This window comes from Hippoglossus hippoglossus, chromosome 6 (genome assembly GCF_009819705.1).
Source record: "Hippoglossus hippoglossus isolate fHipHip1 chromosome 6, fHipHip1.pri, whole genome shotgun sequence".
In the NCBI taxonomy this organism is placed as follows: domain Eukaryota; kingdom Metazoa; phylum Chordata; class Actinopteri; order Pleuronectiformes; family Pleuronectidae; genus Hippoglossus; species Hippoglossus hippoglossus.
The window spans coordinates 17124336-17145727 of record NC_047156.1 but is presented as its reverse complement, the minus strand read 5'-3'; the positions used below and the strand labels follow the sequence as shown (position 1 = coordinate 17145727).

The 21392-nt window shown below is 41.8% G+C and overlaps 2 protein-coding genes across 3 annotated transcripts; both read left to right on the top strand.

The window, feature by feature from the left end:
• The first annotated feature begins 3344 nt into the window (after positions 1-3344).
• On the top strand, positions 3345-11745 carry LOC117763789 (G-protein coupled receptor 22-like). Its single transcript, XM_034589199.1, is given in 4 exon segments — positions 3345-4019; positions 5018-6095; positions 7574-8667; positions 8670-11745. Coding segments are annotated over 2 exon segments (1314 nt in total). The 5' UTR covers positions 3345-4019; positions 5018-6095; positions 7574-7577; the 3' UTR covers positions 8894-11745.
• Positions 11746-18129: 6384 nt separating this feature from the next.
• On the top strand, positions 18130-21178 carry LOC117763557 (B-cell receptor-associated protein 29-like). 2 transcript variants are annotated; one of them, XM_034588770.1, is made up of 8 exons: positions 18130-18339; positions 18845-18943; positions 19581-19681; positions 19803-19950; positions 20118-20253; positions 20506-20602; positions 20779-20879; positions 20981-21178. In XM_034588770.1, the coding sequence occupies exons 2-8, from the start codon at positions 18852-18854 to the stop codon at positions 21014-21016; spliced, it is 711 nt and encodes a 236-aa protein (XP_034444661.1). In that variant the 5' UTR covers positions 18130-18339; positions 18845-18851; the 3' UTR covers positions 21017-21178. The 2 variants fall into 2 exon arrangements, with proteins under 2 accessions (XP_034444661.1, XP_034444660.1); XM_034588769.1 differs by having other exon boundaries at positions 18131-18441.
• Positions 21179-21392: the final 214 nt, after the last annotated feature.

Here is a 21392-nt window from a genome sequence, read left to right as displayed (position 1 = left end):
ACTTGTGGTGCATCATGGTGCACAAACTTACAATCCTACAGATGCACATACACCCAACCTCACTGAACGAGATATGTACAGAGAGAGTTGCAGACACACACACACCATCAAACCTGGATAATTACAGTTCTTTCTTTCCTCACATCTGTCAAAGTCTCCACACACACACACACACACACACACACGCACATGCACGCACGCACGCACGCCAAGCTCCACATCATGCAGTGTGAATATCCAGTGAGACTGAGAGTTGATTACAGGCTTAAAAACCGTGCAGTAAAGTATTTGCGATTCTAAATCCTGCAGTAATTGGTGATTTCAGTGTGACAACCAGAAGGAAAATGCTTTATCTCAGTATGATCAGTTGTATCCAGTCCCTTGGATAAAACTAGATTGTGATTGAGGTTTTCCCCTTGACCTCCAATTTGCCTTTGGGACATTAATGGGGAAGAGATTCCATCAAGAAACTCAGTGGGATGTGACCAGAAAGCTCATCATGCTACTAACAACATGCATGATCCGAAGGCAACAATATGAGAGCAGAATTGGCTACAGAGTTTACCCAGAGTTTTGCCTTTCACACATGCACAACACAGCCGGAGGTTCTCTGCACAGACCTGTTCACAACAGCAACAAATCCTCTGCATTATTCAGTTACTCCAGTTGTTCCATTGTCCACCATTACCAGCACCTGGAGAAAGACACTGATCGCCTGTTGTGAAAAAATAAGTGCTATACTCTTTCTGGCACTTCTTTAGTGCTGTAAAGCGGACTTTAATTTTCCAGAAAAGATTTATACCAGACATAGGCACCATTATTTTAACTGCAGATGAGTGCTCTGAACATTTGAATGCCCAAAGCCAAGCCTTAATAAACTTTAAAACCTTTTACGGCACTTTATGTTGAAAGCAAAAGTTTTGTCTATTGTTAATTCGAACACTGACGCTGACTGTTTACTCCACTAATGGTAAATGGTCCTGTAGTTATAAAGCAGCTTTTCTAGTCTTGATGACCACTCAAAGCACTTTACAGTACAATTTTACATTCACTCATACATTCATACAGTGCATGTATGTGCAGCACTTTCTCTATGAGAGGGGGGACATTTGGAGTTCAGTATCTTGTCCAAGGACACTTCGGCATGCGGACTAGGGAAGAATGGGATTGAACCACTGACGTCCTGGTTAGAGGACGACCCGCTCTACCCACGAGGGAGTAGATATTCGATGAATTTTGTTAAGAATAATCTGCTGTGGCATCTGAAGCAGCACAAGAGGGTCAGGTAGGAATACGTAGCTGTAGCTCATGAACAAAGGGATGTAGGAGAGGAGGAAAGCAGCCGAAGGGCTGCGGTGAGAGAGCCAGCCAGGGCAGAACAGGTGAGATTGACAACAAACACAGAGCTGCATTTATTAATATTATTATCATTACATTCATTTTTCTTTCAAAATAACGTGTGGCAATTAAAAAATACTTGCATTCTATCACAATTCCTCAAATGTCATCATCACAGTGTTGGTTTTCAGGAAATAACAATAACAATAAAGCCAAAGCTATTTAATTTACAATCTTATCTACTAATTCCAAAAATCTGTTTGTCTATGCAGCTCGCATATCTCAAGTGCCGGTCATTTTATCAGCTTCACACTTGGCACACGTGCTGTTAAAGGGATAGTTCACCCAAAATAAAAAATTCACACATCATCTACTCACCACTATGCCGATGGAGGGGTGGGTGAAGTGTCTGAGACCACAAAACACTTCTGGAGTCTCATGGGTAAACTTTGTTGCAGCGGAATCCGATACAATTGAAGTAACCGAAGTAAGCGACTTATACTAAAACAACAGGAAAACATAACATGCCTTCCTACTGCTCGCGTGGTGTCATCCAAGTGTACGCAAACCCCGACATTCATATTCGACTCAAAACGAGATATTTTACACCATGTTTTAAGCCTAAAAGTCCACTGGAAGTGGCTAAGCTAGCGACGTAGTGAGACTCCAGTAGTGTTTTGTGGACTCAAACTCTTCACCCACCCTTCCATCGGCATAGTGGTGAGTATAGAATGAGTGCATTTTCATTTTTCGGTGAACTATCCCTTTAAGGGAGGCAGTGCAGTGTTGAATTTTGTGCGGCCTGGACAAGCGATACGTTCAAAATTAATAAACGCTGAATAAATAGACGACCAGCGCTCTGTAGCAGCGGCGGCTGGGACCCATCACTATAAACGATGTGGTTGATCAATACAATAGTGTGTATGTCCATGGGCGCATTCACCACACAGGCAAACATATTCTCCAGTTCGTGGTTCTGCGTTCTGAGTTGAGCTTTACTGAACTTTGAATAAACAGGTTAACAGCTCTCCAGGGTTCTGTGGACTGAGTCCTTTCAGCCGGTCTTCACTTGCTGCTGCTCAGTAGCTGCAGGTCACTTTTACAGTTTCAGACAGAAAAGCTGCAACCATCGTCACCACAGACCAAGCAAACAGCCCATTCCAAACTGGAAAGGGTTTAGAACGGATACTGCACTAATAATCTGAATGATGGAAGTATTATCAAATTCCAGACTAAGTTTTGGTTGATCAACTGCTTGATTAATTCACAAATTGTTTCCTTAAAGTTACAACTTTGACTCCCATCTTTGTTTCTGTATCCAAGTGCAGCGACTCAACACCTTGAAAACTTAGTGAAACATCTGCCTGCCTGAGAGCAATTATTGAACTGTCACCATCAGATTAACAACACGTGTGTTTTCTGTGAACGTGAATTGTTAGTTCATCAGGTAGCCAGGCCAGAGCAACAGATGCCCCCATCTTCTTCACTGAAGGCTGTCAGGTACCGAGATGCCCTCTGGCAATAATTGCACCTGACAAATGGGCCTTGACAAAGAATGGGGGGTGTTCAACCTTTTACTGATCTGACAGAGCAACTTAATTGAAACTATCAATCAGAGCCACCCTCCTCCATCTCTGCTTTTTGTGACTTTCATTCTTCCCAGCAAAATCTTTCTCTCCTACTCAAAAGCTGCAAGGATTTATCTCTCCATCAGTCTCCCTGCCTCTCATGCTCACTTGCACATGTATATTAAGACCCATGTGCACAAATCAATACCAAAAAATATTGCTTCCCTCTGCTGGCTCTCCATCCTCATCATTCCCCGTACGGTGCACAAACCCATTACTTGATCATTATATCGTGACAGGGCTAATTAATACATCATTCCAGCATTTTTTTTTTGTGTTTTCCCTTTAATAGTCTGCCTATCAGACTCTGCAGCGTGTTGTAGAGCAGTGGCATCTAAAGTCCCAGTGCAAAAGTGTGGTAGAAGCATTTTTCTTTTTTTCTTTTTTTTTTACTAAATCACTACAGCCCCAAAAGGGATGTCACAGTCAGTGGCAGGAAAGAGAGGATAGAGTCGGAACAAAAAGGAAATACCTCCCCTCGCTGGAGAGGAAAGGGTTAAGCCTATTACAGAAGACCAATCAGGAATGGGGGAGCACTGCAAACCTCCGCAGTAAGAGAGAGAGAGAGAGAGAGAGAGAGAGAGAGAGAGACGAGGGAGCAGGGAGAGAGAAGAGAGCAGAGCAGAAGATAGAGAGATACCAGGAGTGTAACGGTGTGTGCTCCTATCCAGACACTGAGGCAGGGAGAGAGCACAACAGACAGCTGATGAGATGAGGAGCATTTACAGACCACACGGATGGATGAGAGGAAAACCAGAGGCAAGGGAAGAAAACGAAGAATCCCACCAACATCCCTGTCAGGAGTAATCTCTGTGGACTTGTTTTTTCTCCCTGCCCAAGACTCAGAAAGGAAAGAGCAGCTGACAGTAGTGTGACCCTTGTGCATTCCTAAATATCCAATCCTAATTCCTGGATTACCGCAGAGGGCATCAGAAACCAGTCTGGAAATTTGTATACATCTGTCGACCTAGATTGTTGCAGAGGTGGGGAAAGGAGAGGGGGCAGCGTGGTGTGTGTGGACCGGTCCCGGAGCATCTGTGTTTACCCTGCATGGTGAGTGTGTTTTGATGGGTCACTCATACTTATTGCTCTGGTTTACAGCTGAGAGGAGCGTATGTGACAACTAAGAAGACTCCAAAGCCAAACATGTCACAGCCAAATGAATGCACGGGATTAGAAATTGAACTTCAGTTCTTATGTGTTGTTGTAAGACTTTAATTTATGGTTCAAACGAGCGAACGGATTAAGATGCAATCCCTCTTACACTTGTAATTTCGAGTTGCTGCAGCTGTAAACATCCCATTTTAAGAGGCTTTTGTTAATTTATTTGTGCAATAGGACATCTGTATATTCATATTCTCTAAGCACGGCTGTTTTCTGCTCATATTCAAAACGGTCAGGCTCTTCTGATACGACACCTGATTTGCAGTTGAGCACTTTCAAACTGTGCGTCCTTACAACACGCATGATCCTCTGTGTCTTTGACATTGGGGCTTGGTAAAGTATGGCATCCATCGCTGAAAACAACCTTGAACAGTGACCGACGTGTTCCGCTGGAGAGATTACATTCATCACATATAGTGACATCGGAGGAGGCATCCGTGTCTTTATGACAAGTTCTCCGAGGAATCACACTGCGCTAGAGCTCTAAAAACGTCTGTCCTGAACCAACAACATGCAATAATCTCCACCAAGCATTTCCTGTAGTAAATCACACTGTAAAAAACAGGAATAGCAAAACACTGTAGTTGATATTACAGATGTAAACGTGAAGCTGAGATGTAAAAACCAAAACGGTTGCTTTTGTGCAAGCCCTGTTTTAGTGCTTCTGTTATGTTAATGCAACAGCAGAGATGTAAAGTGCATCAGGAGATGCACAGGAACATGATAAGACATCAGAGGCTTGTTGCTATGCTAATACGAGTTTCCTTGTCGCCTCTCTGCTGAGGATATGTTTCTTTTCATTATCACATCCCCCACAATTTGCTCTCCTACTCCTCCTACTCTCTATCTCGCTATCATCCATTACCCTTTCTTTCTCTCCTCCTCAGGTCACTGTGAAGGAAGGATGTGGGGCTGACTGACAGACAAATGATGATGTGTGTATCTCCTTGTTGTCTGGGGTCTTTTTTCGAGAGCCTACTACCTACGGCGGGTGGGCGCTCTGTCTGACAAACTCACTTCTACTACCTCATGAGGATGACCTTCCCCTGAATTGCAAAATCAACTTCCCTCCTAGGCGCATATAAATACTGGTGATCACAATGATCAAAGTTCATGGTGATTGGATACGTATGCACGCAAATAGTCTGCTCCACTCGAGCCCTCTCCAGTGATTGAGGGTTCAGCATGTCAAAGGGCAAACTGGACACCTGTGCTGGATTTTCAAGTCAGTGGCGGCTGGAGCCAGGCGTACAGAGACTGATGAGAAAGGTGGAGAGTGAAGGTCAGTTCCGTTAGCGATCCCAGGGGACACAGGGTCCGGGACGCTGCCCGGACACACTGACCTCTGCTGGACAGATTCTGGACGTTATGATGCCGTATACTGGGGGATCGACATGGCTGACTGACAAACTCTTGGAGTACAAGCTAATGGATGTAACAGTTTTTTTTACATTTACAGATCTGACGGCTACCTTCTCACTGGGGACAAAAAAAAGCAAGGATTTGGATCGTACTATGAGCAGCACATTCCACCCCTGTGCAGGGGAAAGAGTCTGTGTTCCTTTGTTTTCTTCGTTGGCTGTGTTTCTCCTGTCTGGGAATATCATGAGATTATAAACAGGAGGTGGCTCCGACATTTTATTCCTGCTCCACTCATCCCTCAGAGCTCCCACCATCACCAAAGCAAACGGACCAGAGATCTGAGAAAGAGCCTGTAGGTGACGTTAGCCGACATCCACCGGGTGCAGCGGGCTGATTCCTCAGCTTTCTTGTCCTTGTGGACAGGAAGAAGTAGCTCATAGACAGTGGAGTCAGACAGGTGCTTCTCTGGCTGTCAGCCTCTCTGGGAGGACCAAGTGGTGGAAAGGAAAAGCCTTCGCTTGGGGGGCCTGGCTCTGTGGATCCAACATGGACTCTATGGCCTGACTGCACAGCCCTGCTATTCAGATAGTGCTGGAGGGAAGGGTAAATATTACACAAATCGATTTCCTTCTACATGTCATCTTGGATGCCATTCAGATTGGATGCATTTCTCGACGGAGGGCCGGATAATTTTCACGATGCACATTCTAATTAATTATTTTAATTTGTTATAGAGCGAATGTGTATTAGATGTGTTTCCCCTGATCCAACAGTAATTACATTCCAAAGCACTGACTTTATTTTTGGTGTGCTCGTTAGTCCATCAATTATTCAAGACCTTTTTCAACAAACATCTTGTAGCCTATTTCAAACTTTGGTTTATGAGCCTGTTGATGATGAGGTAAACAGGATTTTCTGATAGAATATTCTTGTCAGCTACGAACCACCTTCAGTTGCCCTCATTTGGCAATGACCATACTGCTGAGAGAAATTATGATTTTAGTTACCTAGGAACATAGAGTATTTTATTGCTTAATTATTGAATAATTATTAATTCCACCTTAATGGAGGAAATATCTGCTTCGTCACCATTGCCCTCATCCTCTGCGTTTCATGCTAGCACATTAAAAACATGTAACCTTGTTACTCAATAGATAATAAGCTAATGCTAAGCTACTAAAAAGCAGTAGCCATTACTGAGGACTGACACGCACTTGTTGTTTTAATGCTTGACCATCTGAAGCTAGCAACATTAAGAAAATAACCAATCAAAGTTACTTGCTTGGAACACGCAACATATCCGGCTTTTGTGCTAATGTCCCATGCAAACTGGCGATGCAATGCTCAAGGGAAGAACATGGGAATTAAACTCCAGGTTCACAACTTGCCTCGGGCTTCTCACCAAGCTCATTCAGCGTTTTATGTCAGACAGGACTAGTTTTTTCAACTAACGTGATTTTACTGGATAGTGCCTACTACGTGCATTAGTCTAAACACAATTTATTTGGCTAGTGGGGGCACTGCCACTTAAAAGGTTAAGTGTGTCTCAACCTATACCCAACACAGAGCAACCAAAATGAAGCAACAGAACCACAGTGCAGTTTGGCAATGCATGATGTTATTAGATTCAAAGTAATTAAGCAGCGTTTCCATTGAAACATCCAATGTGTACGCCTTTTCCGTTCCGGCTGCGTGGTTAAAGAATTTCATTTGTTCCCGAGGGGGTTTCTGTTTCATGATGTGCCTCTGTTTTGTATGCGACTATCTGATCAAAGATGGTGTTAAGAGGAGTAGAGGCTGATTGAGGTGAGGTAATTACTAATTACTTGTGCCATGCGCACAGTGATAATAATCTAATCTGGCAGAAAAAAAGTTCCAGCCCTATTAAAGTGTGTGCACTCAGCATTTCTCATTTTTAAATCAAAAGGCTGTCTTATCATTAGACAACTGGCAGCATTACAGCTGACAAGATTTCTCAGATATGTGTTAATTACGACTTTCTAGATATGCACATGGACACAGACTTCTTCTTTTCATTTTGCTCTTCACGAATTCTCTTTCTCTCTTCTCCCTGCATACAGGATAATGCATATCCTTCCCAACCTGGAACAAGAAGCCACCATGAGCAACGTCACAGTCACTGACAACACGGAACCTATCAGCCGCACCATGAGTCCGGCAACCCCGAGCCCGTACCCCTATCCTGTTAGTTTTCAGGTCTCCCTGACTGGCTTCCTCATGCTGGAAATCCTCCTGGGGCTGAGCTCTAACCTCACTGTGCTTGCCCTCTACTGTATGAAGTCGAACCTCATTAGCTCTGTCAGTAACATCGTCACTATGAACCTCCATGTGTTGGACGTGCTGGTGTGTGTGTGCTGCATCCCCCTCACCATCGTGGTGGTGTTGCTCTCCCTGGAGGGGGACACTGCGCTCGTCTGCTGCTTCCATGAAGCCTGTGTCTCCTTCGCAAGTGTTGCCACTGCTGCTAATGTGCTCGCCATCACCCTTGATCGTTATGACATCTCAGTTAAGCCAGCTAACCGGGTGCTGACCATGGGCAGAGCCCTGGCCCTGCTGGCTTTCATTTGGGTGTTATCCTTTGTTAGTTTCCTTGTACCCTTTATTGAAGTGGGCTTCTTCGCCCAGGGCCATGCTGAGCTGAACCAGACAGTGGTGGAGAATGTGGTTCACACCAACCAGTACTATACAGAACTTGGCTTGTATTACCACTTGCTTGCTCAGATTCCTATTTTCTTCTTTACTGCTGTTGTCATGCTCATCACCTATTCAAAGATCCTGCAAGCGCTCAATATTCGCATTGGCACACGTTTCCACAATTCACAGAAGAAAAAGGCTCGCAGGAAAAAGCATCCATCCATGACGCCCATGACAACGCAGCAAGAGGCCACTGATGGACCACAGAGCAGTGGCAGCCGAATGCCCACACTGGGCATGCGTACCTCTGTCTCTCTAATCATTGCCTTGCGCAGGGCTGTTAAACGCCACAGAGAAAGGCGAGAACGCCAAAAAAGAGTTTTCAGGATGTCCCTCCTGATAGTGTCTACTTTCCTCCTGTGCTGGACACCAATCACGGTACTCAACACAATCATCCTGAGTGTGGGCCCCAGTGACCTGATGGTCAAGTTAAGACTGGGCTTCCTGGTCATGGCTTACGGACCACTATCTTTCACCCTCTGCTCTATGCCTTCACGAGGCAGAAGTTCCAGAAAGTCTTGAAAAGCAAGATGAAGAAAAGAGTTGTGTCCATCATCGAGGCAGATCCGACACCTAATAACGCCATCATCCACAACTCCTGGATCGACCCAAAGAGGAACAAAAAGGTGACATTTGAGGACAAAGATGCCCGACTGAAATGTCTGTCTTCTGTGGATGTGGAGTGAAGGAACCCCATTACTCTGTCAATAAAAGCAGCTAAAACTGACATCAGGTTATGATGAAAAAGGGAAAACATTAATCCAAAGCAGTAATGTAAATAATATATGTAACAGAATGTACAAAAAGAAGAGGTGGATAATTTATTACTATTTATTGAGAAACAAAAGTAGCTTTCATAGATGGTACCATATACTGTACTGTAGATATTGCATGGCTTTTTGTAACTGTAGCAGCAAATTGTCAGTGTTTTCCAATTAATTAGGTTATTAATGCCTAACTTGTCCACACCACTGATTCTTAATGAACCCCCCAAAAAAACACTTCTCATAATAACATGAAAGATTTATAGCGCAGTGTTTTGCGCCATTGCTTCATTAGAGCTACGCGCCCTTGGCTCCACTGTCTGTCTGTCTGGCTCCGTCTCCCCCTACCAACAAACTGACAACAGACCGGCAGCACCAGGAGAAATCCAACCATGTCAGTTTTACCATCTCTGGCAGGACTCTGTATATTATCAGTCATTTCTGCTTTAGATCTGCGTATTCCAATGCCAGGCATGCATTTCTCAACAGGCAGCCAGACATCACCATAACACCACCACAACTCACCACAGATAGAATCAAATTCAGTGGGAAACACTGCATAAAGTACATTGTGTACATATATGATAGATGTAAAGCATAGGGTAAACAAGGTATATAAATAGAGAGAAAAGTAGGAATTGTTTATATGTATATGTATATTTATAATAAATTGTGTGTTCACTCACCTAAGGCAGCCAAAGGCTTCCTATTCTTCCCAAAAGTAAAGTGTTTGTGATTGTGTAAGAGCTGTGAGATTAGTATCATTCATCACCACCATGCCACTTGCTCAGACACCGGACCCTGCAGTCCTCAGTGACCACTGACCTTATTGCCTAGCAGCCCTCGGAGGGAAGGCCCTCACACTGAAATGAGACTATGGGGACACAACAACGACAGACAGGGCCAATGTGGGGACATAGGAATGGAAAGGAAGTCGTGAAATATTGTCTATTATGTTCCTATGGAAGAAAAGCTGGAGAGGAAACTGTTCACAATCACTGCTTTTTTAAGTTCAGGAACATTCACATTCCTGAAACACAACAGAACACCATGGTTCTCATCATCTCGTTTGACATAAACCAGATGTGAATCAAAACCTAGTCTGTTTCATGTTAACAGCCACCTCTTTGAGCCAAATGGAAAGATCTACAGTTGCCTTATTTTGGTATGATGAATTGACTGTGACTTTATGGTGGGACAGGGTCTGTGACAGGGAGAGCACATATTGGACACAGTAAAAAAATATTGTTTTAATTATAAAAGACAATAAAATTCTCAAATAACATGTATTCACTTAGAAATTATTAAATCAAACTAAAAGGCAAATGGTACATTCGTTTGCACTATCAAACTGTTTACTTTTAATAACACTAGCCCGAATCTCCAAATAAGTAAATCCATAACTGCAATAAAGGCCGACTGCAAAAGTCTTGAAGCTTAATACAAGATTCTGTTTACAATGCACAATAACAAATAATGAAGTTCTTCTTCCCCGCCTCTGTATATCTACCAACAGTGCGTGCCTTTCTTTGTTTATCAAAGATGATGAAATTATATTTCCCATGTGGCTGCTGGTAGATAATAAATGCAGCCAGCCCTGTGTTTCTGGCTCAACTTTTATATGAGTTTGCCCTAGATAAGTTGCAATAATTTATTCGCACAGCAGCAGCAGAACTTCTGTGGTGAGGATTTACAAGAAGAAAGCTTATTAGATTCACTCTGCACTTTAATACGGAATCTGGAAGCAGAATTACAAAATCCATTATCATACAAAGCCATGCTCAGCTGACAGTTCCCGTCACTGCAATCCCCAGGTCAAGGATTACATTCTTCCTTAGATTTTGAAATGTATAGCGAAGTCACACCCATGCATAAAGGTGCCAACAGGCACAAATGCTTAGGAACTCCACTCCACAGTATATCTCAGTAATGAGCTTATTACGCCTTTGCTGTCTCAGGTTCAGTAGAAAATTGAAGAGCCCTTTAGCTCCTGAGAGCAGGGATGCTGTTGCTATTACACAACCTTGATTGGACACTCCTCTGGCTGTCAGCGTGTGGTTTGTAGCACAACAGAGAGAGCTGATATTGGAATATTGATGCAGGCAAGGTTCTTTATGACCCTCCTATAAACAGACAGTGTTGATGTCACGTTGCCTTGAGGGCATGTCTGTGATTGAGAGTGGAGTTGGGATCACAGCCAGCGACAGATTACTCGACAGGGGAGGGGAAATGACCTATGAGATGAAACCATGAGCCAGAGGATACATTTTAAAAACACTAATGTATACGAGTCAAAATTGTAAAATGCAAACTGCCAAGGTGAGGTATCAATATGTAAATGTGTCAACATGTTGCTTTTACAAATATAACAATGATACACAACCACAGCTCTGTTCTGTTCCTGGTGAATACATCATGTCAGAAACTTCATCAGCTTCAGCTAGTGAAAAAAAATCATTAGTATTGATTACCTTCTAAAATCAACTCTCAAAGGCCAATGCTATCGCACCAAGCATTGGCCTAGACTTTGAGGTCACAATATGTTTTCCATCCTTAGCTGCAGCCTCACTGACCAAGTCAAACAGGCCTTTCAAGTACAACCAACATTACAACATGATGCTCTGGCTCAGTGAGCACTGTTCTTCGCTGGTGTTTAACGGATCAATGATGTAGACTTAATCGCCGCCTACATGCTTGGCTAGTTTGCAATCATTGTTGTGTTCTCATCTAGACTGAGAGATTTTATAAGAAGAAGGTCATGGGAAAGGAGTTTTTATTTTTAAACGGGGGAAATTCATAAACACATCTGCCGTAGTGCAAACAAGGCAACAGTCTGATATTGGCTTCTTGTCCGATTACATCTCAGAGGTGTGGGACAGTTAACATAATTTTTTTTATTTTTGTATCATGCTGAGCAACGTTTATTAAACTATTTACTATTTTATTGTCACAGTGAAACAAATGAAAACATTTTTTTCTAAATGTCTTAAAGAAAATGGTAAAAACATTACTTCTCTTTAAAGAAACACCTTCAATACATAATGTTGTTCTGAGTTAAGAACTGTTTCTTGCTCACTTTCCTTTACAGCCTTTACCTTTTCTATCAATACTTGTTGCCACATCTATTTGGATTCTGGCTCTGGCACAACCTTTTTACCCCCTGTAAAAGTACCAACTGGCTCAGTAGTTTAAGCAACTTAGGAATAACTCATTCACAAGGGCAACAACAGAGCTTTCCAGTGCTCAGAAAAAATAAATCTCAATGTGAGAAACATGGAGAACGGGCTTTTGAAGAACATAATTCACTCACTTGAACCAAAATATTACGCAAAGCCTTTGGGGATATGATATAATGTTTCTGGTGGAAAATAGACGTTGACCCGTGACTCCAATTTTGGCTTAACCTCATTGTAATGATGAGATCATTAAAACCACCCACGGCAAGGCTAAAGCAACAGAGCCCATGTCCTTACTCGTCAAGTCACCATTACACCATTAGTGCGTCAGTGTTAAAATAAATATATCGATTAATGAAGCTTTAAATATTCTAACTCTACTGTCATAATATCTATCAGTATGTAGAGGTGGGATCCTGGTCATTAATGTTCAAAAAGCTGCCATGGATACAAACCCCCAAGGCAGTGGTGCTGGTTAGTGTATTGGACATGTTAACCAGGCCTGAACTCCACCTCTAACCTGAGGTGACCGGTCAATACACTAAAGTAGTCAATAGCAGAGGTTCAGTGATGTTTATAAGAATCACTTGACCCTGGCGTGACCTTTTCCTTCTCCCCAATATGCCACATCAAGGCTGCTACTTGCCGCTGTCCCTATCACACACATTACGTCCAGCCCTCTCTCGCTCAATGGCTGCCTCATCCCCAATTCAGATGCCATCTCTTCAGATCCCCTCTCTATCCGGCTGCAGACACCGAATAAGAGCCCGGGAAATCACATTATTCTGTCCATATGGAGCCTCAATTGCATTAAGTCAGCGAACACTCAACTGTAATTCTGCTGCCGTAGAGAAAGACGAAAGTTAATTGAGCACACCAGCTCGCGCGGCCTGACAAATTGTTGCTTGTGGTCATTTTCTAAATGTTACTCTCACCAAGCCGCATTTAGAGAGATGGAGGGACACTTTATAGAGTTGGAAGATATATGGCCGTGATATAAAACCAATAATCTCTACACTGGTAAATCTATGGTGGAGATAGAGACCAGGAATTGAAGGCAGACAGACATAATGGAGCATGACCTCTACCTGCTATGACCTTAATGGCACCATTGTGCGGTATTGAAGAAAATAAGAGACCAGTCTGCAAAGGCTGTGTAGATTACCGTTATCAACAGAGGGCAGACGCTTCATGACACATCAAGTGCTCTCCTTTATTACTCACTCTACATCAGATAACAAACGATTCCTGGAGGGTCAACAGGGGTAAGCAGCTTTATCTGCATGCTGAAGACAATATAGAAAGACGTAGAATTATGATTTTAAAGAAAATTACAAATACTAAAATAGCACTCAGAAGAGCGGCAACCTTGTTTTAGGCCCACCAAATATTTAATGATATCCCAAATTGAATGGGTCCTTCCTCAAGCAAACCCCCTCCACAAAATGTCATGGAAATTGCTTGCGTAGTTCCTGCGTAATCCTGGAACAAACACGGCCCAACAGTCGTCTTATGAAACCACATTTAAATTGACTAGATCCAGATTTCTATTTGGATCTGCACACACTCGTATCGTAAATATCAGTCCCCTTAACATACCTTAAACAATTCAGGTATGTTCAGGGGACATAAATGGAATTATTAACAGAATAATAATAATAAACAGAACATAAACTGAATAATTCAACAGCCATGAATTATTCTGTGCAAAGTCAATGAACATGTTGAAAAACGCCTCATCTCAAAAATGTTAAAGACAGTGAAAAAACTAATCCTGGACACACACACACACACACACACACACACACACACACACACACACACACACACACACACACACACACACACACACACACACACACACACACACACACACACACAAATTGAATGGATTCTTTCCTGTCTCCTACAACATCCATCTACCAAGTTTGATTGTAATCCGGCATAATACTACAAAATAAAACAGCGCCAAACAGAGACAAAAGCACAACCTCCTTGGCAGAGGCAATAATATAAAAATAATATGAATACATTTAAGGGTTCAAACCTTTTTGCACTCAACAGAAAGAAGCAGCTCAATATCCCCAAATTAAAGCCATAAGCAGCATCAAGCTTTAGGTTTTTTGCAAAGCTGCAGAAAGTCAGTTCAGCTAGTTTACCTGGATTTAGAGAAATGACACCAGTTGATCCCAGTCTAATCTCAGTTCGCATGTTTCTTTTTCATGGTTTATCTGTTGCTGCATCTGCCCCCCACTATTCCACGTGTTGTTGTTTTTCTTTTGCTCTTTTATTTTGATGGCATACCAGGAACATTATACTGCCCCCTGCAGTCCTGGAAGAACAGCATGCCCAGTACCCACAACATCTGGTATCACTGGTACCAAATGTACTGTAAAAAAACAATTTGAATTTTTTAATATTTGGCATTGACTTGGTTCCAAAGTACTGGGTGTCCTGACATTCCTTTTCAGGACACAGTGTTCTCCATTGCTTACATCAGGATTGCACCAAGACAACTCAACTATAACCAGTACCGATTGCACTGTACAATAACAAGAACTTATAGCCAAGGTCCTGCTTGGCCCCACACTTTGCTTTTTCACTCAATTCCTCCACCAACTTTGGTGCAAAAAGATTCAGTACTTTTTGCATTTTCCTCCTGAAAAATAAAAACAAACAAACATGGTTTTATATAGAAACTGGCCATTTGACAAAAAGCACTCGTGCCATAAAGCATAGTCATAGAAACCTTTCAGTGTGTACGAATTTTACATCTGACAAAAATATATTGTGAAATCTTATCATTTGTGAAATGTGGCTCAGACAATGGCGCCGACTTCACTAGTATATTCTTATCACACTGAAGCAAAACTGTGAAGGACAAAAAGAAGTCAGAAGTTTTGTGCCAACATGGCTGCATGCCCAGTCACTGTGTGTATGTGCACCTGCCAGTCAGCGTGCCAGTGTGCGTCTGTGCGTGTAGACTCCAGCATACGCAGCTATGTTCATACAGTGTGTGCATGCAGCCAATTGTTTTATCAGGCAGGGACAGTGTCAACCCCTGTGTGTGAGAGGGGAGACAGCAGATCGCTGCCTACCAGCTCTCCTCACAGTGGTGACTACTGTCTGCAGCCAGGCACTCTTGGGTTGTACTGCCACTCATCTCTCCACATGGAGGGATATGAATGGGAGAAACACAATGAAGCTCACTAACACATCCTGGCAGCCTGAGTCTGAAACTACATGGTGAGCATCTGTATTCACTCCAAACACAATAGTCTCTTACGTTTTAAATGGAGTCCATCTTCCTCCAAGTGACCTCATGTCACAATAGAATTACAGAGTGTCCAGTGCTCCTGAAGTACAAGTACTATTGATTTTCTCTGCAGACATTGCTGAGTTTGGATGGACTTAAAAGATATTACAGTTGAATCATCAGTACAAGCGATGAGCACCAGGTGCCTGTGTGTATAACTTTTAAAATTCTGTTGTGAGACCTATATCGAACTGAAGGTTCTGAGGGAAATCCTGCAGGGTGAAGGAATGAAGTATTTACCAGTGTTAACCAGGCAGAGGAGCCGAAAAGAAGGGGAACACGTTAACAGTTGTATTGTTAGTTAGTCTTAATGTGAAGCTGTACTCAATGGGACCAATATATCTAAACCTTGATTTGTCTCGTCAAACCATTGTTGTGTCTTCTCTATCTTTTTACAAAAAAGTCAGAGTTCTCACAGAGACATTATCTACCTTTCTATTGTTATTTGTTATCTAGCTTCTTAACTTAACATTGGGTCCTGTACTGCAATAGAGAAAAGGGAACATAACACAAATATGTGGTGAATTTGAAAAAAATCTCCTTTAACTCTCGGTTTTGTCATCCTGGATGAGAGATGCCAAAATTAAGACAATAAAAGAAAGAGAATAAAACTAAATTAAAACCAGAACAGAAAAAAACGTGCCAAAACCTTTAAAAAAGATAAAGAATAAACCCAGTAGGACATTCAGCAGTTTAAACCAGTTAACTTACTGGGTCAATTTAAAAGAAATTAGATAATGACTCTGGGGCATTTTGTTCCCACATGCAAAAAACAAACAAGGATTTTGAAGAAATATATATATATATGGACGAACACATACATATCGACAACACTCCACCAAGCACACTCTCAACATAATATCACCCCAGCCTGACCATCTGCTCATTGCAGGCCTTTTACCATAATGACTACTCCGTCTCCCGAGTTGTGACCTCTGAGATGGCGAGCCAAAGGAGAGCAATCAAAGCACATTCAGTTCTGCTACAGTCATTTGCCCACTCTCAAAAAGCTATCACAGGGAGCAGCTGTAAACATTTTGCTGCTCAGCACTCATGAGACATGCAGTCAAAGAGGGTAGCAGCTATCAGTCCCCTTCACAGAGGAGGCCTGTGTGAATACACTTTGCAATCTGAATACAGTGGAAAAGGTGAAATACACAAACAGAATAGTCCAGGGAGCTGAATTGGGTCAAAAACCCTCATTATTTAAGAAGACACTGAAGGCTATGCTGAAGAAATCCCAAGTCTCTGTTGTTGATGTGCAACACTCATGTAATGCATTTGTTTGTGAGCAAGCCAAGCTGTTTGTGTTCACTCTTAAAGACACACAAAGACAAAGAGCGATGTTTTCAAGTCTTTTTTTTATGAATGAGCTTTTTTTTATCTAAACCTAGACTCATTAAAGGTTTAAGTATAATTTACTTGAGTACTGATGTGTCAAATACTTGTCTTTGCAGATCTCAGATGGCCATAAAATTGTGTTTGACAGGCAGGAAACTGAAAATCATATTTGGTGTTCCTCAAGGGTCCATTCTCGGGCCTCTTCTATTCACATCTACATACTCCCTCTTGTTGTGGTTATGGAAAATTACATCTCTTACCACAAATTATGCAAATGACACAAAACTCTGCATAACAGAGCATAACAAAGCAGAACTTTTTTAAGTGCATTCAACAAATCCATGCGTGGATATGCCACAGGTAAAAACATTCATCATTATTAAACTACCATTGAAATATAGCAAGAACAAATTCAATTTTAGGAAAACTGCACACTGGTCTTTAAATCACAGCCCTGACTTCCTGTGTGTCAAATGATCAAATTTAAAATCTATAAACCACTAAATGGTCTTGGGTCTAAATACATCATTAATCTATTGAACTGTTATGAACATAGACTGTATATAAAAGGTTATGAGGAACAAGCTGGGTCTGCTAAAACTCAGTTCATTTTATATAAGGGCTTAAAACATTGTTGTCTGCTAACTAATTTACTACGTACATAATCCACTTAATCTTAAACTGTTCGTTTTCTTGTTTTTGCTGCTCTTTTAATTGCAATCTAATACAATTTTAATGTGTTTTCATTTCAATTTCAATCTTTTAAATAATTCAATGCCTCTGTAAATCAGTTTGAATCGCCTTGTTTTATTGTCTTTTAATTGTAAATTTAATGTTTTCCTGATGTCCTGTTTTTATGTCTTTGATGAATGATTTTTTCTTGCCTTTGAATCACATCGTCTTGGAGGGTCTGTATAAATAAAGTTTTCTTGTCTATATCTGCTATTTTGCTTCTTTGTATATAAACTCTGAACATAAGGAATATTTGGATTTTGGACCCTCTACTTCCTGCCATTACTGAATGTTATATCATTAGATAACATCGCCACCTTGTGGACATGGGTTCACTTTGCTTTGTGGAGGAAATGCCCAGAAAAGTCAACATATCCTAAGAGATATGGAAAGTGTTAGATCTGCTTGGTTTATTTCAGTGTTAAGCTTGGAGTTAAATTAAAAACATTATATCCTAAATTCTATTAAAAAATTCAGTGAGTGTCTCTTCTCAGAACTGTTATTGTACCATGACATGAAATGTGAGAAGGCACCAACAGACACACACAAGAGGGAAGAACTGCTCCAAATGATTAATCATTTAAATCTTGCTGTTCTAAGTTATTAAATAGCATGAAATAAAGTACTTGGTTTGTGTGGACGTTGGGGTCTTTAACAAATCCAAAGGGGCTGACCAATGACAGAGTTTTATTTAGAGTTGCAGGTCCTCTGATGGTCCCCAGCAGCTGTTGTGACTGTGGGAGAGAGCTCATGTGTGCGCATGTCTGGACTTTCCCATTCTTCTGCTCGCTCAACTTTTCCTGGTAAGACAACAACTCTATTCATCGGTCAGAACAGATCAACTCCCACCTGCTCTTAAACAAAATGAGAACAAAAGCTGCTGAAGAGTCAGGATAGAGTTAGAGGTAAAAGTATAAAAATAGCAAAAGGCTGAGGACGATTGCTGCAGATTTTTAGTTGTGTGAAACAACTGTGTGTGTGTGTGTGTGTGTGTGTGTGTGTGTGTGTGTGTGTGCGTGTGTGTGTGTGTGTGTGTGTGTGTGTGCTCAGAATTTTAATCCACAATGTGAAGCAATTGCATTTAGTAGTATAAAGAGTACACAGGAGAATAGGCAAATAGTGAAAAATAATATATATTCACATTGACATTCACTACTACTTGTACAAATTGATTTAATCATTATTGCATATTGGAAAAATAAAGCATGTGTGATAATGGCAGGTTATGTCTGAAAGTGAACTGGTTAACGTTACATCAAGGCTGTTCATATTACACATATTGATAATACAATTTGTGTATATTCTCAGAATAACAATGACTCTGCAGTGGACGGTTGTGGCTCTCTTCCTCTATGGAGAGATAGTCGTCAACCTCATCCTGTGTATACCCTTCATATCAGCACGGAGGTAATGCAGTTTAATACGCAAACACACAACATCATCTAAAGTCCGTAACACAACTCGTGGTCTCAATCAAATTTCTCACATAGCATAAGGGTGTGGGTCACTTCAGGCAAGGATGCAGCACTACATGACCTCGTGTGACCCAGACAAAATGGATGTGAGTCTAAAGTGGCCTAAATATCCCCAAAAAATTGTGGCCCAAATATCCCAAAACAAAAAATTATGGGTCTTTATTTGGCAAACATACTTTGCTTTAGGCAACATGTAATCTAGATGTAAACCTAAAGAGGTCCATGTTGTGAATGGTGAATACGGCTCAAATAGCATAAAACTAATTTGGGCCACCTTTTACACCCTTTGGTTGTCTTGCGGTTTTGCTATGGTTTGCTTGTGGCCCACATCTGGCAAACAGAAGCGGGCCGCCCATGTGCCATCATGCCACACAGTATGTGGTATGAAAAACAATGTGGCAGTGTGGACCAAATCTGGACCAAAACAATTTTGCTATGTGGAGTTGTAAAATAATAAAACTGAAAGATGCAGTTCCCACAAATCACCAGCAGAGTGAGACAACATCCTTTCTAGACAGATCCACTGATTGTTATGGCAGCTCCACTCACCTTTTGACCTACTTTTTCAGATGGCGTTTGGTTTTCAGCTGGAGAATATGGAACTGGTTATCACCATATTGGAACAGATGCTTCTTTACTATGATCATGGTTCTCATTGTTCTCTTCCTTGGTAAGCAGTCTGCTGTGAGTCAGAGACAATCTGCTGTGGGCGATGACACCGACTAATAATACTAACATGTTGTGTGTCAAGCAGCAGCGTTAATGTTTTCTGTCTCCTGTCTCACCCTCAGATGCCCTCCGTGAGGTGAGGAAGTACTCGGGGCCCGAGCCCGTGCAAGACGCCAACTTGAACCCCAATTTGTACGACCATGTGCTCATGAAGCTGTTCAGAGCCCAGAGGAACCTCTACCTATCTGGCTTCTCTCTCTTCCTCTGGCTGTCAGTGTTATTTCTCTCCATCCATTCAGAAAACAAGAATGAACATCCCTATAACGTTCCACACAAATGCCTATTTTCCTATTTACCTTTTCCACTTTACTTCCTGAGGTCCTATGTTTTCATTTCTTCCACTTCCTCTCTTTCCCTGTCCTGCGAACTCATCACAGCATCATGCGCCGGATTGTCACCTTGCTAAACCAGGCTGCTGTCACACTGGAGAGCAGTGCAGGCCTTCAGGCGCAGATGGACAATGCAGTCAAAGCGGCCAAGCAGCACCAGGAGGACAACCTGATGCTCAAACAAGTGAGAAATACAGTTTAACAGACCTTGATGACGTAAAGTTTTACTTTTGTCCTCAAATAGGCACTAACTAGTCTAACATCACGTATCATCCACCAAGGTTGAAGTTTTGTGGGTCATGTCCACTGATTTAATATTCTGTAAGCGGTAGCGCATTCTTGTTTCGATATGGTTTCTACTTTGTATGTACCCTGTTTTTGGCTGTTAAGATAAACCTTTTAAGCTCAGTAATTAGAGAAAATCCTTTGTGCTCAGGCGCTCCAGGAAGAGGAAAACTCCACGTCATCAAAAAACCAGCAACTGCGGCTAGAGGTGGAAGAGCTGGCAGGTCAACTGAAGACTGCAGACGAGGGTGAGTAATCCTTGCTGCCTTCAGACACCACGCTCTGCATTCAGTTACACAAAGCAAAGCAGTGTTGATGCAAAAAATTATTCATAAACAGCATGAACCACTGCAGGTCACATCTTGCATATGCAGCATACTGCTTACAGAGCAATTTATAGACGTGGGACTGTTTGTGCCTGCAGCCGTGCACAAGTCTCACGCTGAGGTAGAAGCCATGAAGAGGCAGTCGAAAGGTCTGGCACACGAGTATGACCGACTACTGACGGAACACCATCAACTCCAGGTAACACTCACTGGTGTACATACATGCAAATACACAGTCACAAAATACTGAAATACAAAATTGTACAATCTTTTTTTTATTATCCATTTTTTGATCCACAGAATCTCCAGAGTGCAGAAGACAAAAAGGATCAGTAACCACAGGAACACAGTCACAGTAGTTGTTTCTCCTCTGTCTTCTCGTTACAACTGTGTGCTACATACAGTAGCTCACCACCACATCTGTGTTGCACTTTCATTTACCTTCATATCTGAACAGAGGCACATGTTTCAATCGTCAGCATTAAACAAACAAAAGAAAAACACTTGGATTTAATGTATTTTTTTAAAGGCTGAACGTACATGATCACTTTTTGTGTGTTGCTCTACCATCTATTCACTCAACAAATGAAGGGAAAATATCTCTTAATATTTCCTCAGGGTCTTATGCTTATCGGTAATACTAATACTTAATAATAATTAATAACCCCAGACCACCAGTTTACTGTCGTCCTATCAGCACATGAAACATGCT

Bases quoted from the DNA above. Each gene is read 5' to 3' on its own strand.
- LOC117763557 (XM_034588770.1), top strand. From the start codon at position 18,852: ATGACTCTGCAGTGGACGGTTGTGGCTCTCTTCCTCTATGGAGAGATA. The intron at 20,254-20,505 runs GTGAGAAATACA...CTTTGTGCTCAG, and splicing joins ACAACCTGATGCTCAAACAA to GCGCTCCAGGAAGAGGAAAA. The intron at 20,603-20,778 runs GTGAGTAATCCT...TTGTGCCTGCAG, and splicing joins ACTGAAGACTGCAGACGAGG to CCGTGCACAAGTCTCACGCT.